Source organism: Eleutherodactylus coqui, chromosome 4, assembly GCF_035609145.1.
Source record: "Eleutherodactylus coqui strain aEleCoq1 chromosome 4, aEleCoq1.hap1, whole genome shotgun sequence".
Lineage (NCBI taxonomy): Eukaryota > Metazoa > Chordata > Amphibia > Anura > Eleutherodactylidae > Eleutherodactylus > Eleutherodactylus coqui.
The window spans coordinates 258,352,716-258,370,677 of NC_089840.1; the positions used below are offsets into that span (position 1 = coordinate 258,352,716).

The 17,962-nt window shown below is 45.5% G+C and overlaps 1 protein-coding gene across 2 annotated transcripts in view; it reads right to left on the minus strand.

The window, feature by feature from the left end:
- Nucleotides 1-9,382: 9,382 nt before the first annotated feature.
- The window catches only part of CHST15 (carbohydrate sulfotransferase 15), a 53,139-nt gene continuing 44,559 nt past the window's right edge, over nt 9,383-17,962 (minus strand). For both annotated transcript variants that reach the window (XM_066601165.1, XM_066601164.1), the window contains exons 8-9: nt 13,362-13,509; nt 9,383-10,022 (exon numbers count right to left, since the gene is read on the minus strand). In XM_066601165.1, coding sequence (XP_066457262.1) covers nt 9,835-10,022; nt 13,362-13,509 — 336 coding nt within the window. In that variant the 3' untranslated portion in view covers nt 9,383-9,834. The remainder of the gene's footprint in view (nt 10,023-13,361; nt 13,510-17,962) is intronic.

Consider the following 17,962-nt stretch of genomic DNA (forward strand, 5'->3'; position numbering starts at 1 on the left):
TTTGGGAGCAGAAAGACTGATTAAACATTTGGCATGGAATGGCGCACGAAGCTGCAGAGTGCTGGATGGATTTAAAGGACTAGTAGGCCGAAATTGCGGTTGTTGTGGGACAACAAAGATTCGCAGGTTGCATTTAAAGGGCCAGGAGGCTGAAATTGCAGTTGCCGTTGGGCAGTGAAAACTGCAGGATGCGTTTAAAAGGCCAGGAGGCCGAAACTGCACTTGCCGTGAGGCAATGAAGGTCCAGGCAGAGAAAAGTTGGTGGACTTCTGAATTTTTGTCTATGTTGGACTGTACAGCCAAGATGGGGGTGATCGAGGGAGACCACGTAAAAGAGCCCAGCTGGGATTCTGTGCGGTATGGACTTGAAAGAACTAATGCCAATGTATTGAACATGCTGCATAATAGATTGTTTTTCGAAAAACTGTATTGCTAATCATGGGTTGCAGGAAAGGTTTCTCACTTACACAGAAGTATTATGTGTGGGGGATTGTGGAATGTTTTCCATATATGATATGCCTAGAATTTGTAGAAAATTTCCCCAAATGAAGGCAAAGTCTGAACAGGATGTTACAGGGAGTTCAGCCAGCGCCCTTAGGGAAGTTAGCTCAAATATGCATCTAGTGATAGAGAGGAGAAATAGTGAAAGCAAATGAGATAGAGGAGTTGCAGCTGTAGTTTCCTGTGAAACTGACACAGTCGCTAGTAGCAACCAAACATCGACTGGGACAACAGGTAGTACTAAAAAGGCAAAGAAGAGAAAAAAGACTGTTTCGAGCAAAACAGAGGATGTAGTCAGTGCAGACCCTATAGTCCAAAATGAAAAAGAAAGTGGAAAGTTGCTCATGTGAGCTTACCCAAATTTTCTTGAAAAACCCCATCAAGCTGCGAGTAGAAGGTAGCATGTGCAGTTAGGAAAAAAATGGCCAACTGGTATCAACTTGGAGAAGAGGTAGAAGCTGCTGGCAGAAAAGGAAACAGAAATACTCCAGAGAGAAAGAGAGAATGCTCTCTAAGAAGCCGCTCAGGTGGAAACAGAAAGTGTTCCTATCTTAAAGGAGAATAAGTGCCTTAGAAGATTAGATAAAGCTGAAGCTGATCACAGGTTGTTGCTAGAAAAGCAACCCCTTCAGTGTGAACAAGACTTGAAAGAATTGAGAAGTAAGAAAAAGAAATGTGAGGAATACGAGTATTTTTCAAAAGCCCATGAAGAGATACAAGACCTCAGAAAGGTAGCCAGAGATGAAGCTGATCGTTTGTCTGGAAAAGCAAATTGTTCAGTGTGAACAGGACTTTAAGAAAATGCAAATGAGAGCCCAAGAATTAGAGATGACGTTTTGCAACCTAAAAAGAAATAATACAGATGCACGAAATCAAAATACAGATTTGCAGAATCAAGTTGTAGAGTTGAAAGTGCATTTGGCAAAAAGAAATGGTGAACTGGAGTCTCAGATGTGAGCTCAGAGAAAGCCTAGAAATGGGGAATGCTGCTTGCAGTAACGCAGAAAACCAAACAAAGGTCTTGAAAGACATACTGGACTTCAAGGAAACCCAGGAAGCACTTCATGAACAAATTTTGACCCAGCAACAGATAAGAAAGGGTAAGGAAGCTGGAGTATATGAAACCCAGATCCAAGAGCTACAAGTAAAAATCTCTGAAGGTGACAGAGTATAGGCAGAGCTGTCTAAGAAGGTGAACAGACTACAGGTGGACTTGGAAGCTCAGAGTGAAGAGTCTCAAAAGCTGGTGCAAGAGGAGACGCGCCAGAGGCTTGGCCTTAGTGCACACCTGAAGAGAATGGAAGATGAGAGAAATGTGTTCCTCAAGCAGTTAGAGGAGGATGCAGGAACTAAGAGAAACCTGTCAGAGAAGATTTCAACACTTTAGGCTCAGATGTCAGCTACGGAAAAGAAAATGGAGAAGAATACTACATGCTTGAATTCTGTTGAAGGGTAAAAGAGAGAAATTCAAAGAGAGTTAGAAGCTACAAGTCAATGGTATGAAGAAAAAGCAGCTGCATATGATAAATTTGAGAAGTTAAAAACGAGTTTTCAGCAGGAATTAGAAGATATTACTGTGGAGCTTGATCAACAACATCAGATTGTGTCCAAACTGGAGAAGAAACAGAAGACATATAAACAGGGGCTTACTGAAGAGAAAATCGGGTCTCCGAGACCTGAACGTGAGCATGCTGAAGAAAGGGCTCATGAGAAAGAGACCAAAGTGCTAACCTTAACACGCACCCTGGAAGTTGTGTAAGAGGAAAAGGTGCTGTTTCAAATGTTCATCAAGACGTTAAGCACAAAGATGAAACACTGGGAGTCAAATAATCGTGTTGCTGACAGGAAGGTTCAGAAACTAGAGATGTCAAGGACCCAGTTCAGACAGCAAGTAAAAGTAAAAGATCTTGTTAAAGAATCTTAAAAATTAGATACAAGCAGTGAAGTATGCCAAATTATGCTTAGAAGGTGACCTGCACAGTACAGGTAAACAGTTTGTGAAAACTAGGAAAGTTTTGAGGAAAGGAATCGCCTCTATAAATACTAGTAAAGACATTGAGATGATGGAGGGTGAGCAATCCTCTGAAGTACAAGTGACCAAAGAGAAGGCAGAAGTTGAGGCTGCTGAAGCTCAGAAAGCCCCTAAAAAGGCAGGGACTGGAAAAAAGGCCTCAGAAGTTGCTGGTGAAGAAAGCTATGTGAAAGAAGTTGCAGTATAGCAAAACAGACTCAGTAGAGACAGACTTTACACAAGGAATTGAAGAGATGCAAGGTCAAGAGTTGACAGCTAGGAAAGGGCCAGTTAAGGAACAGACTGAAGAAAATGTTGTGACGGTAGTTGAGAATGCTCAGAAAAGTGAAAAGGCTCTTAGTGTTATAGAACATGAAGAAAGTGGCAGTGATAGCCCCACACATGGAGACCCCTGAGCTTGGATTTTTGGCCCCTAAGGGACAAAAGCTGTGATAAGCCCTATGGCCTTTATCAGATAAAATGGAAGGGATATGTAGAAGGGTAGTACACAGAATGGCCTGTAGGGGGCTGCAGACAGACTTTCTGGCACTAGAGATGAGAGAACACCTGTGGGTGTGTCAGGAAGTGAGATAAAAGGATCAGTTCCTGCCACATTCAGGGGGAAGCTGGCTGTCAGCCAGAGTGAGAGGCTGTAGAAGCAGCCACCAGGCATTGGTAGCCTGAGGTCTGTGTGGATCAATCTGGGCTGATCACCAGTCTAACAGAAGGAGGATGCCCTCTATATAGTGACAGAGTCCCCGTGGGTTGTGAACCCTGGATTGTTGTATGTACCGCAGCTTGCTGGGCTGTGTATGGAATAAATGCCGGTGGAAGCCAGATTTACAAGAAACTGCAAGTCTCCTGGAGCCTTTATGTGTGTTGTGCCAACCCATCCTGAGTGAAAGATGGTGATCCTAATAGGTGAGTGACCTTAACTTGCCACAATATATTTTTTTATTCTGCAATTTTTTTAACGTTTTTTAACATGTGTCCCTCATGACATCATATAAGACCCCTGGAGGTCATTCACACTGAGTTTTTTTTTGTATTTCACAGTTTTCTACTGTAATTAGGGCATTGATAGAAGCAGCATCTATAGGAGCTCCAGTTACAGGGATAAATATCCCCCTAGTGTGACAGTAGTCCCTAACAGAGTTGGGCTTGGGTCTGCAGCTCTGACATGCCGGGGGTTGCCGGTGATCACGTGATTGCCAAATCTCATGCAAGCAACGGCAGTGCCACTTTTCACTATGTAGCCTGCAGAATAGAAAGCAGAAGCAGTTAAAAAAAAAAACGCTTCTGTCTTCTACTTCTTCCGCTCCTCGGCTGTCTATGGCACCTAACAAACCGACGTGCTAGACTGCAGGAGCTTTAATCCAGCGCCAATTTTTACAATGGTGTGGGATTAAAGCCCAGAACCAAGCAGTGTATATTTACGGTGCTTCGTCTTCAGTTTATTCTGCTGCTCTTACAGAAGGAAGGAGAAGAGTGAAGATCCTAGTGATCAAACTTACTTCATATGTCATTCTTCAAGCACAATTTTCGCATTCGAGGGCAGACGCTTCTCAAAACTCATGTTGAGCCCCTGCGCAACACATGTTGTGTGCCTGAGCTTTAGGGGTGCAGAGACCTGGACCATGCTCGAACCCCCGGGAGCCTTTCCCGCCTGCTGACGAACGTCCAGAAGACTTGGATGACTTCCTTGCACATTCTTTGAAAGCAAGGGAGAGATGAAAGCAGAGTAGAGAGCCGGGGGGGACATCCTTCTATTCCTTCTATCAGACGCAGATGGGAGCTTGAAGAATCCTTTTAAACAGATGCCAGAATATGATAATCAGTGAATGCGGCGAATGCGAGTGGAGGACAAGGAAGTGCACCCTCACCCCGAAATGGCTCACACTGCTGATGTGCAGACAGTGACATAACAGAAGTATACAGCGCTCATGGGAGAGTGGGGAGTTCTGGGAAGAAGTCATATCCTTCTGTGGCTGTCAAGTCTTGCACGCCGCTCACAGATGCACAATAGTCGTACTAGTGTCTTCTCCATCTAAGGCCTCATTCTGGTGAACTTGTCCATTTTTGGTCCAACTTTTAATCCATGTGAATGTCCATGTGGGTCCATGTTTTAAGGCTGGTAATCACTCAGTGGCACTGCTACAGATGCACACATTGACGGCAGTGTGTGCACCGGGGTTCCTCCTACCCTGACCTCTCCTCCTTGGTTACATAGGAGGAGAGGGGAAGAGGAGTCCGGGCACATACTTCTGCTCGCAGCAGCATCAAACAGAGGAACAGCGGCGCTTTAAAGACCAGGAGGAGGGTGAGTATATCTGCTGAGGGGATTGCTATTACTACTAGGGCCATGTATATGGGGTAAACTACTACTACCAATATAGAGGACGCTATGACTATTGGGGAGCACTAGTACTACTGGGGCCAATATATGGGTCACTAGTACTACTAGGGCCACCAATATAGGGGAAGCTATAACTACTGGGACCACCATAATGGGGGGGGGGGCACTACTACTGGGGCCAATATAGGGGACACTATTGCTATTGGGGCCATCAATATAGGGGTCACTATTACTACACGGGGTGGATTTTCCACAGAATTCACAGTAGCTGCAGCAGCAAAGTGAATAATATTTTGAAAATCTCATCCACACCCTGTGAAAAAAATCTGCACAATAACCCTGAGTAGACATGCAGTGCAGAATTTAATTCCACAGCATGTCAATTTTATCGCCTTTTCTGCTGCGGAATACACCTCTTCTTAATGAGGGGGTGGATGCCACACAAAAATATGTGATAAAACCCATGAGGAGCAGGTGAGGCAGACGTTCTGCTACAGGGTGTCCGCAGCTAGGAAACAACCGCAGGGCGTTCCTGTCTTTTTTTAAATGGCCCTGTCCTTTTTATAATGACAGAGGTAGGGCTTATTCACACGGATGTATATTGGTCGGGTTTTCACGCCCGGCCGATATACGCTGCCCCTCTCTGCAAGGGGAGGAGGCGGGACGGGGCGGGAGCTTTGGTGCTGAACTCCCGCCCCCTACCACTGTTTGCAATTGGAGGGGTGGGATGGGGCGGAGCTTAGCCAATATACGTCCATGTGAATAAGCCCGTAAAATCATAAGTTACAATAAGCCCCGCCCCTGACCACACCTCTCTGTCCCGCATTGACCCTGGGAAAATCTCGTCACCTTACCTAAAAGACCAGGGTCTTTTTGTCCTGAAGGACTTTTTAGGGATTTTACCCATGTGGTGATTTTACTGCCCTTCAGCCCTTTTCCTTCAGCAACCAAAATTATTTTTGCAGTGTTTTTTTTCTGTGACACATACGGCTATTTTTTAATATCCATTTTCACTGACTTATTTTTCCATTTTTTATTGTTTTATTGGGGTAAAAAGCTAATAAAAGTTTGTTTTTTTTAAATTTACAGTTGATTATTTTTTAAATTAGTATATTTCTGCAAAAATAAAGTATGGGAATTTTGTTTTAGACGTTTTGGTATATAATATGTATGGTTTGGGATTACAGGACGCATACGGCGACAGTTTTGATTGGCGTCGGCTTTGGATCATCTTTTTTATGCATATATTTGTATTTTGTTCTATAATCTTTTAAACTTATTTTTGCAACTATTTTTTTTACCATCTTCAACCCCCATGACATCATATAAGACCTCTGGAGCTCATTCACATTGTATTTCTTTTATTTCACACTTCCCCACTGTAGCTGCGGCATTCATAGGAGCCCAGGTTACAGGGGAAATCATCCCCTGTAGTGACAATAGTCTGATCGGAGTCTGCTAGAAAGGAGAAGGTAGAATTGGTTAAAAACCGGTTCTCCAGTCTTCTACAGGTCCTTGGCTATAACTAACAGCCGAGTACCCGACCTGCTTGATTGCAGGAGCAGAGGCTTTAATCCCACGCCATATTTCTGCTATCAGTCAGGATTAAAGCCCTGGACCAAGCGCCACATATTTGTCACAATTGGTCCTTAAGGGTTAATAAAGGATAGCGTGAAGCCATTCTCTTAAAGGGGTTCTGACCCGAAAAAAAAATTTTTTACTCACCTTGCCTCACCTTCCCAGGACCAATCGCCAGGCATGCCCCCTCCGTCGGGTATCTTTTTCGGTGGCTTCTAGAAGCAGAGCAGGAGCGGTCAAATTGACCGCTTCCTGCTCTGCTCCGTCCGTCAGCCACTTCCGAGGTGACCGGACGGGCCGCCCACAGCAAGCACGTCACAAGCAGTGCTTGCTGTGGGCAGCCCGTCCGTCCTGGCTGAAGTCGGAGTTCTGCGCATGCGCAGTGGAGGCGCGACCCGTCCTGACTGCTGTCACAGGGCACCTCTCCACTGCGCATGCGCGGATTCCCGGAGAGGGGCTGCTCATCGGAGGATGAAGAGGAGCCTGCTGGAAGATGACCCTGCTGCACAACAACAGCAGGAACAAAAGGTAAGTATAAGATTTTTATGCTTTAGCAGCCATTGATCGTGAGTTCCTTGTGTCCATTAGGCAGACCAGGGAACAATGGCTGCTAAAGCATAAACATCTGATTCGTGTCAGAACCCCTTTAAAGGGGTTGTGCGAAGATGCCCGACCCCTTTATATAATCAGGGGCTTGAGGCGATCAGCGGTGCACTCCGCTCTATGACATTCATAAGCCTTAATAGGCAATGTGAACAGGGGATGCCATGTAGGGCGACACAACTCAATGCAGCTGCAGATCCTTACATTTTTCTCCAATTTAGCCTAAATCAAAACAGCCATAATCCGATAGAAATAGATGCAGAACAACAAAACCCCAAATTCACGGCCATGCAGGCATTTACCAAGGAGAGAAAAAGCCTGTAATTATCATTTAGCACAAGCAAAATAACGAGCATTTCTTTCTTTCTGGCATTGTGATGCAACAATTACATTGTGCAATCCAGGCTTCAGTGTCTGTGCAGCACCTAGTGGCCATTGTTGGTATTACACACTTGGTTTTCATACCTTCTTGCAACTCTTAGGGCGCCCACCCACTGGCGTTTGCGATTTCCGTGCGTAAAAAACGCAGCGTTTTCGGCGCGTTTTTCGCGGCGTTTTCACGGCATTTTCGCGGCTTTTTCGCGCCATTTCCATTGACATTCATGGGTGCATTACGAGAAAAATAAGGACACATATGCAACTGACAGTTCCTATGTTAAAAATCGCAACGGACCGAAAAAAAAAACGCCAGTGGACAGGAACACATTCAAAACTAATTGCTCTTGAGAAAAAACGCAAAACGCAAAGGAAAAAAAACGCCAGTGGGTGGGCGCCCTTAGGCTAGTTTCACACAGGGCAATCACGATTTCACCACGAGAAAATAGCGGCAGTATCGTATCTTTGTTCCTGCGATTTTTGAGCGTCAGCAATGCTTTTTTTTTTAAGATTAATCTCGCATTGCTGCCACCTGTGAGAAAATCGCACGTTTTTTTAATGTGAAGGTCAATAGGACTTTCTAGTATTAAACTCACATTGTAACGCAAGTTTGATGCATTGTGATGCGATAAAAAGGATGCTTCATAGGGAAACATGGAAGATAAAAAAAAAAACGCAAAACGCAGAAAGATAGAGCATGACGCGATTTTTTGTTCTCTCAACATCACATCAGTGAAAACATCGCAGATGGGAAGGAAAGCATTGCAAATCACTGGATTTATAATCTGCTTTTTTACTGACTCTCCCATTAGGCGAAAATCGCATGATTTTCTTGCCCGTATGAAACCACCCTTAGGCTAATTTCACACAGACGAGTGCGATATCATAGATGAGGCGACACAGTGAATAGAACCCATTTATTTAAATGGGTTTCTTCACATGAGGGTACTTCATTTGCGCAAAAATAAATATGCAGTATGCTCTATTTTCTTGCGTACTTGAATAGGAAAGCATGGATGCGCTACATGATGGTATGACGCATGGGCTCCCAGGAGCCCAGAGACAGGGATTTCATATTTGTGTTGTGGCCCCTGTAAGAGATAGAAAGTAAAACCCAATTGCAACATTGAAGAGTAGCATGTGAGAAGCAGAAATCCGCTTTCCCCATCCCATGGGACTACGGCTATGGCTGAAGTAAGGAAAGCTTTCTTGGAGTGGCCTCCTACTACGATGGGGCAGATCATCTAGGATCTCACCATCGTCTGCAGGAGCTTCAAGTACCGGTTCACGTTGAGAGTCCCTGGAATGAATGACGGCTCCATGCATATATTGTAGCCGAAGGAGGCCACTTCCAATAAACTTTCCTTATGATTGTGTGAAAGAGGCCTTAAGATAAGCTAACTTTCTGCAACAAGTTAACCTTTGCTACATCTGTAGGCGTTGTTCATCATATACACGGGCAGCACATGACAAACCTATAAGGCTGTATGATAGGGTCCCTGTTGCTACAAGATGCTATTCCAAAGCTGGCATGGGACTTCACCGGCGAGGATTTTCACATTTGCACACACGCCATAGACTTCTAGGGAGACCCATTTGCACACAAAAGTAGGGCATGCAGTGTTTTGTGTTTTTTTGCGCACGCGAAATGCACGCAAAATACGGAGATGTGTACAAACCCTTTGAAATCAATCTGCCCTATTCTCTGTGTATTGTTGTCTGACAGATAGCTGAAGTTGTTAGGGTTTCTCTATAGGGTTGTGCTATATGATAGTGGGGGGAGGCTCCTGCTGCAGCCAGAGAGAGGTCACTTTTACAGCTCAGGGACCAGATTATGATCTATACGTGAATTCCCCTCGTTAGAACTGTACTAGCACGCAAGCTAGGACCAAAGGCTGTAAATGCTTCCTTATAGCAATATAACAGAAAACGTCCCAAGCTAGAAAAAAAACACAAGACCCAATTTAAATATTAATTTAATTGTACATGAAGCATGAAAAAATAGGTTTCTGTGAGTTAAGAACAGCTGCATCCTGGCATGAGACGAGCCCTTTCTAACAAGCGCAGCTTCATTAAGTCCTTGCTGTATTCAGTGCATTTCACTTCATTAACAGTCCATTTATGCTTACCATAAATTAGTTTACGAGTTCATTAAATAAGTAGTGCGCCCTTTACAAGGAGGCCAATGCTGCACCCGAGCCTTTACATCAGTGTTAGTCCATATTGGCAATTTTTGGCACATTTCTGCGACTGCAATTCCAGCATTTTAAACACTAGAGGGCTGTCAACCCTTGCTAATGTCTGATGCATGCAATTCCCACATCAGGCCACTAGATGTCAGAGCTTCCCTGTACGTGCAATTGGCCATGCAGCAGAGAGAAAAAAGTTCAAGGCAGCGGTTTATTTCTTGCTACGCCTCCCACACATAAGCGCTGTCTGCAAGCATCTGAGCCAACTTCTGGTTGTAGGGCCGGTAGAAGTCAATCAGAGCCTGCCTGGTGTGGGGAAGCATTGGACCCAAGCTGCAGTCTTCAGGACGACGGCTGTTGGAGGCTTGCTTGTGCGTTACCGAAGCTTCTTGTTCTTCACTCAAAGGCCCTGCAAGTCATGAAAGGTCATTTATTTAATGCAATTTACAGATCTCCAATTCCTACATGTTACATTTTTCCTCTCTGTCTGGCAACCCAAATCTGATCATGCGAGTGAGAACATTTGTTTCACATCGTTATCTCATTCCACAGTCCAAATTTTCCACTCGGCCAATATAAAAAAAAGTTTAATTGGATGAAGTGAAATAATAGCTGTACAAAAAGGTCAACGCTGCTCAAACACTTACAGATGGTAAGAGAAAAAAAATGTAAAATAAAACTTTTCCAGAAACAGCGCCACTCTTGGCAATAGGCTGTGTTTGGTATTGCAGCTACGTGCCATTTAAGCAAATGAGGCTGCACTACCAGACACAGCCTATTGGACAGGAGTGGTGCTGTTTCTGGAGTAAAGCAGTCATGTTCTTCTACTGTCATGAAGCACTTTGAGAGAACCTGATGCAGTCCTACTAGGGTGCTTCCATACAGGCAGAATTATTCTGCCAGGGCTCAGCGGAATTAGCAGGCCTGCCGAAAATTCTGTACCGAAATCTGCATGGCTACCTTGCGGGATTTCGATGCGCAGTTGAAAAAAGCTTACAATCTGCCTGTAATGCCACATGAAAAGCTGCATGTAGACATGCGGGTTTTGCAGCGGCAGATTAAGAGGCATTTTACATTGCAGATTGCGGAGATCTCTCTCTCACACTCCTACATAAGGCACTAGTTTGCCTTAGCGAGTACACTCGCTCATCTCTAAGGGCGACCTTTTAGAGACCGAGTGCTCAAACTACAACCCAAAGCCCACTTATTTATAGCAAAGTGCCAACACGTCAAGGGGCGGGGCTTATCACGACATATGATTGTACCCCCGTCGTTATAAAAAGGACCGGGCCGCTTCAAAATAGACAGGGTGCAGATTTTGACTGCTTTTTTGATACGGAAATATTGCGGAATTTGCCACGGAAATTTCTGTATCCTGAGGACATTCTGTAACGTGTAAACATACCCCAAATTAAAAGTGACCCCCACAGTGGCCTCAGCAGTAATAGTGTCCCCCAAAGTGGCCTCAATAGTAATAGTGACCCCCTCAGCAGTAATAGTGACCTCCACAGTAGCCCCAGTAGTAATAGTGACTCCAACAGTGGTTTCAGTAGTAATAGTGTCCCCCACAGTTTCCCCGCCAGTTATAGTAACCCCCACAGAAGCCTCAGCAGTATTAGTGACCCCCCCTACAGTACCCTGAGTAGTAATAGTGACACCCCACAGCGGCCCCAGTAGTAATAGTGTTCTTAATAGTAATAGTGACACCCACAGTGGTCTCCGTAGCAATAGTAACCCCCTCAGCAGTAACAGTGATCTCCACAGAAGCGCCAGTACGAATAGTGACCCCCACAGTGGCCTTAGCAGTAATAGTGACCCTCACAGTGGTCTCAGTAGTAATAGTGACCCCTTCAGCAGTAACAGTGACCTCCCCAGTAGTAATAGTGACCCCCCACAGTGGCCTCAGCAGTAATAGTGACCCCCTCAGTAGTAATAGTGACCTCCACAGTAGCCCCAGTAGTAATAGTGTTCCCCACAGTAGTCTTAGTAGTAATAGTGACCCCACAGTGGTCTCAGTAGTAGTAGTAGTGACCCCCTGAATAGTAATAGTGACCTCCACAGTAGCATCAGTAGTAATAGTGACCCCCACAGTGGTTTCAGTAGTAATAGTGTCCCCCACAGCTGGCCCAGTAGTAATAGTGACCCACCACAGTAGCTGCAGTAGTAATAGTGCCCCCCCACAGTAGCCCCAGTAGTGATAGTGCCCCCCACTGTGGTTTCAGCAGTAATAGTGACCCCCACAGTGACCTCAGTAGTAATAGTGACCCTCCCAGTGGTCTCAGTAGTAATAGTGACCCCCACAGTAGCTCCAGCAGTAATAGTGACCCCCCCAGCGGCCCCAGCAGTAATAGTGACTCCCACAAAGGCCCAAGTAGTAATAGTGACCTCCACAGTGGCCCGAGTAGTAATAGTGACCCCAACAGTGGCCCAAGTAAAAATAGTGACCCCCAACAGTGGCCCCACTAGTAATAGTGACCCCCACAGCAGCCTCAGTGGTAATACTGACCCCCACAGCAGTCCCAGTAGTAATAGTGACCCCTACAACAGCCTCAGTAGTAATAGTTTCCCACAGAGTAGCCCCAGTAGTAACAGTGAACCCCACAGCGACCTCAGTAGTAATAGTGACCCCCACAGTGGCCTCAGTAGTAATAGTGGCCCCCACAGTGGCCTCAGTACTAGTAGTGACCCCCACAGCGGCCCCAGTAGTAATAGTGACCCCCATAGCGGTCCCAGTAGTAATAGTGACCCAGCGCTAGCGGCGCTAATCCCAAGTGCACACTGTGACATGGTAAGCAGCCGCCGGCGCATGTGCCAGCAGGAAGGGCTCTGTGTGCCGCCTCTGGCACGCATGCCATAGGTTCGCCACCACTGCCCTAAGGTATGTTCACATGGCAGCCTCCACTTGTAAAACTGCGGCGGAAATGCACGACTATTCTGCTGCATGTTTTTTTGCAGAATTGCACACGGATGTAGCCCTGCCAATGGGCAAAATTCACGTACAGGATTTTACTGTGTTTTTGCGTATATCACCATCAAGAAGTGACATGGAAACGCACCAGAATCCCGCACACTTTGCCCATTGAGCGGGCAAATGCAGATCCGTGGCAAAATAGCCACCAATTACTGCTATGGTTTTACATGCGAAATCTACACGGAAAAGTCCACGTCAGATTCCGCCTTAAGTTGCCCATATACCATCTATAGCTCTGATGTGTTCAGCCAGCAGCAACTAGCCCTGATGATTTCACATACGTGAACACTAGATGTGGTCAAACGTTTATAATGGCACACAAGAGAAAGCCGCCACCAGGCAGGAGCTTATCTCCAGGGCAAGCAAGAGGATCTGGTGTTGACATTGAACGTGCCCAAGCCTTCTTTCCTCCGACATCATCTGTTAGGGTAAAGTTGTGAGGCCCCCATACAAGACAGTCAACCTTTCTCTAAAGTGCATTTACAGATATAGCAAGAGCCAAAACTTGAGCAATGGTGGACACAGGACCCTGTGGAAGAACAGTGTACGGCCCCGTGCGCTCCCATCTCTCACCCCATACTGTAGCACCTCCCCTATAGTTTACTAACAGCCCACCAGGAAATTCGTAAACTCAGACCCTTATATCCCAATAACAGATGGGCCAAAGTTACATTGGGCCCTCTTTCCTTCTGGACCCCTGTGCAGCTGCAGAGGATGCACATATGATATATCCGCCCTGATTGAGGTTACCCCCACTAGAGAAAGCGCAGGACTCACCCAGGTTAAGAAATCTGTACACCAGCCTCATGCTCTGTGTGATATTCGCTGCATGGTCTTCCAGACGGAGTATAAGAAACTGATCCAGATCAAACACCGACAACCAGTCCCATAAATATACCACATAGAGGCCAACTTGGAGACGGACCTGCAAAACAGGACAAGCCAACTGTAGAATAGTCTTATTAGCATTAGAGATGATCGAGTATACTCGCTAAGGCACATTACTCGAGCGAGTAGTGCCTTAGCCGAGTATCTCCCCGCTCGTCTCTAAAGATTCGGGGGGCGGGGAGCAGCGGGAAAGAACAGAGGGGAGACCTCTCTCTCCCCCCCCTCCCTCCGCTATCCCCCGCAACTCACCTGTCACCCGCGCCGATCCCCGAATCTTTAGAGACGAGCGGGGAGATACTCGGCTAAGGCACTACTCGCTCGAGTAATGTGCCTTAGCAAGTATACTCGCTCATCTCTAATTAGCACCAAAGTAGAACCTCCGCCTGTGTACAAGGCGATTCAAAAGGATTTCATCATGCATGAAGTGACGTACAACAGCCTGGATGACATGAAAAGATACAAGAACTCTTCAAGTTTTCATTGCACCTTACAGATGATTGATGTGGGGGCCGTTGGTGACAACAGACAAGCTAAACACAACGCATCTCCACTGCAATCGAATCAATTAATGCCAGATGGCGTCTGGGCAGAACCGGACTACTGGCATGACATCTGCTGTATCACCCATGGTGCCCACATTGGTCATCTATGCAATAAAAACGCGTTTCTAGCTTTTCAGGTTATTCCGGCTGTTGTATATCAGTTCATATATGAAGAAATCAGCTTAACTTCTGTCCCATTCTTTTTGAATGTTAGAAAACTTCTAAAACTTTTTTGTTACTGGAACAGATTATACACACTGTGTTACAAAAATGTTGTTTATTACAGAGTTTTGGGTGCGGATTCCAAATTTCTGCTCAGATTTTGACTGTCAGGAACAGATTTACCGACCATAGCCTTAACAGTAGGATAAAGAAGTGTAGATGTAACTGCAATTAAATGTGTTTTATAAATGTCCTTATAAACAGTAAATCCTGAATAGGGTAACATACAGTTATATGCAGGACATAAGGTCACCAGGTGGTGTAAGGGGGATAAAAAGGGAATACGGAACTGGATTCGCCGAGGTCCATTAGCCTCTCTGTAGGACACACATACAAGAGTAGGTAATGTTATGACTGTGTAGACGATATAAAGGAGCAGCGATGAAAACCTTTCATGACTCCTCTACATGAGCAGAACAGATGTGTCTACGGTAGGTGGTGCTCATGCGCCGGAGCAATAATGGTACACTGAACCCTCTCCACCTGACTACGGGCTGTGTAGAGTAGGATTTACAAGGTTCTCCACAAATTCCCTTGAAGAGAGAAATGCAGGCACTGACGTCACGGAGCAGCGATATAACTGCACATACAACCATGCTGTGATCACTTACTTAATGTGATGCACTAGTAAGCAGATGGCAGTTAGGGTCCTTTACACGGGACTGTCAGCTGTCCCACCGATTATCACTCTTCTGCTTACACACAGGAGCGATGATGGCTTACTGAATGAAGGCGGAGCGCACTGGAGATCTCTTCCGCCCCTCTCCATTCAGAGAAAACAGGCAGTTGTTCATAGATGAGTGACTGCCTGTTTCAACAGACTGACAGTCAGTTGCTTTTTAGGTGAGCTATAAACCAAGTGACTCAGACAAGTGAGAAATTCTGCAGGAAGCAGACAGCTCTATTCTCCCTGCAGTGGCTAGGATTAGTATTACAAGCTAAGTTCCCATCAAAGTGAATGGGAACTTGGCCTGCAATACCATGCCTGGCCACTGCAGTAAGAATGGAGCTGCCTGCTTCCTGCAAAAGTCAGCTCAATACAGGAGCCTGCTAGTCTCAGCAAACAGCTGATCAATGGGGGTCCTGAGCGACAGACCCCCTTCAATTCACTATTGATGACCTGCCCTGAGAATAAACTATATAGTTTACAACTAGACGCCTTTCTTAATCTGACATTCCCTGGTGGTTGGTGTTGTACAGAAAGCTGAGTCCTGATACACATATCCATTAACCTCTCCTTTATGTTCTAAGTCCTTAAGGCCCATTTACACGCAAAGACAATCTTTCAAATGATTGAAAGATTGACAGTTTTAGCGATCATTTTACATAAACTGCTAATGGTCACTAATGGCCATTAGCAGTTTATTACCTCATTTGCGTGTAAATGCACCTCCAGCAGCTGTTTGCAAATCTCAGCATGGGGTCTGGACTTTGCACTCAGCTGCAATGTCTTCGCATGGGCTGCTGCGGAATACAATGTAATCAGCTGCTCCCATGGAGAACACAGTCTAACTGACCTTCCTCAAAGCTCTATGGAATACATTGTACAGGGATGGATAGAATACCGGCTGACGGTATATGGAGAATCGTCTCAGTAGACAGATGTATGGTGTCCAAGGCAGATTGCTATCCCAGTGCACTTAAAATGAACCTACGAGAAATGCATTCCATACCGGATCTCTGTGAGAACAATCACAGCTGAAATGCCAAATACTGGACTGCAAGAACGAAGAAACAGTCTAGCAAGCTGCATTCATCCCAAGGAGAGGGGGGAGGGGGGGGATTTTAATAACCATTGAGCGCACAGCCCGCTTCTGACTATAATGGAGCTTTCAATAGGTGGATACGGTCTTCCCGATAACAAAAGCACATGGAGTCGATGCAAGCAGTTGGGAGGACGTCTCTATATATGAGAGTCTATAATGGACTTGTAAGGTCCATATCATCTCTTCCCATATCAGGTACTGCAGTGCTGCCCTACAGATGTAGACGTGTTCTGCAATGCCTGTAAATGCAGTATATTAGGGAACTGCGTCATCAGCAACGTAATTACAAGGAGGAACAATTTAAATATTGCCATGTCCGACAGATCGGTTCTCTTCCACAACCACCAGGCATAGCGACGGTCACACCATCCACCAATAAACAATGTAAATAAGGGAGATGGAACAATACCGCCACAGCACCACCTATTGGAAGGCAGCACTCCTTCAAGCCAAAGTTAGACTCTTTATACAAGCCATGTAACAATAACTAGGAATTAAAAGCAAAGCCAGACTCCATGTACAGACAGCTGTTTCAGAGCATTTGCCCTTCATCAGTGTACAGTAGGAGTCTGGCTTTGCTAGTGAGAGGCCTGGGAAGGGGGTCAGAAACACTATCTTTTCTCCTTAGGGAGAGCACCTGTCCTAGACAGTGCGTGAGGAGACTCAAAAGGCCATTCATCGTCCTCTGGGTAATATGCAAATAAGGGAGATGGAATAATACCTCCCACCTATTGGAAGGAGTCTAACTTTGGCTTGAAGAAATGCTGCCTTCCAATAGGTGGCACTGTGGAGGTATTATTCCATCTCCCTTATTTGCATATTACCCAGAGGAGCATGAATGGCTTTTTGAGTCTCCTCCTCACCGACTAGGTGCTCTCCCTAAGGAGAAAAGATAGTGTGTCTGACCCCCAATAAATATTGTGGCATTCTGTACCAACATGACTTGGGCATGGAATAAAGATGTCATTTCTACTGCATCATTAATGTCATAAGAACAAAACCCTTCAAAAATGCTTTTTTTCATTTTGCCTTGAATTAGAAAGTTTTAGAAGTTTTCCAACACATTATCTAGTACTTTAAATGGTACCACTGCAACAATACAAGTCGCCCCACAATAAACAAGCCCTCAAGTAGCTATATGTAACCGGTAAAATAAAGTTATGATTTTTGAAAGTGGTAAAGAAAAAAAATGAAAGAGCCGCAGCGGGAAGATGCTAAGGGGGCTGTGCCATAATGGACATCAATCACCTGCATCGTGGGTGATAAATGTCTTATCACTGGAGGACCCAACGATCACTAGAACAAGAGTCCTAAACCCACCATTCCTTCTCACTGGAACGGGGGGGTTAGGAAGAGTTTGAAAGGTGCGGCGGTTGAGCATGAGCCCTGCAACTTCATTCAGCATCTACGCGGCCAATGGAAATTGTTTGTCCGGCGCTCCTCCACGTCACTACGATTGTGCAGTGAGGAGAAACGGGAGGCTCGGGACCCCTGTACTCGTGATCATGGGCATTTAGAGCCTTGTGTGGCACAGAGTTTTAAGGCAGCAGAAGTGCAGTCCTAAGCTCTCGCTCATGACCAGAAGGTTGTGAGTTCAATCCCTGTATGGTTCAGGTAGCCAGCTCAAGATTGACTCATCCTTCCAAGGTTGGTAAAATGAGTACCCAGCTTTGTTGGGGATACTAAATAAATTACCTGAAAGCAGTGTGAAATAAGTTGGCGCTATACAAATAACAGGATTTTTTTTTTTATTACCCATCAACTATCTGTCCAGCATAGCGGTTATTGAATTGTTATATAAAGGATGCCGTGGTGCTAGCGTGAACAGCCTGAGCCTATTAAAAATCCGAAACCCGCATTGAGCAGCGCTGTATTCATACTAATAGGATATTCTAATTAATTGTTGTATGCACATCCCGGGAATATGACGGCTCTGCTGCGAGGCTGGAAGGAGTAGCAG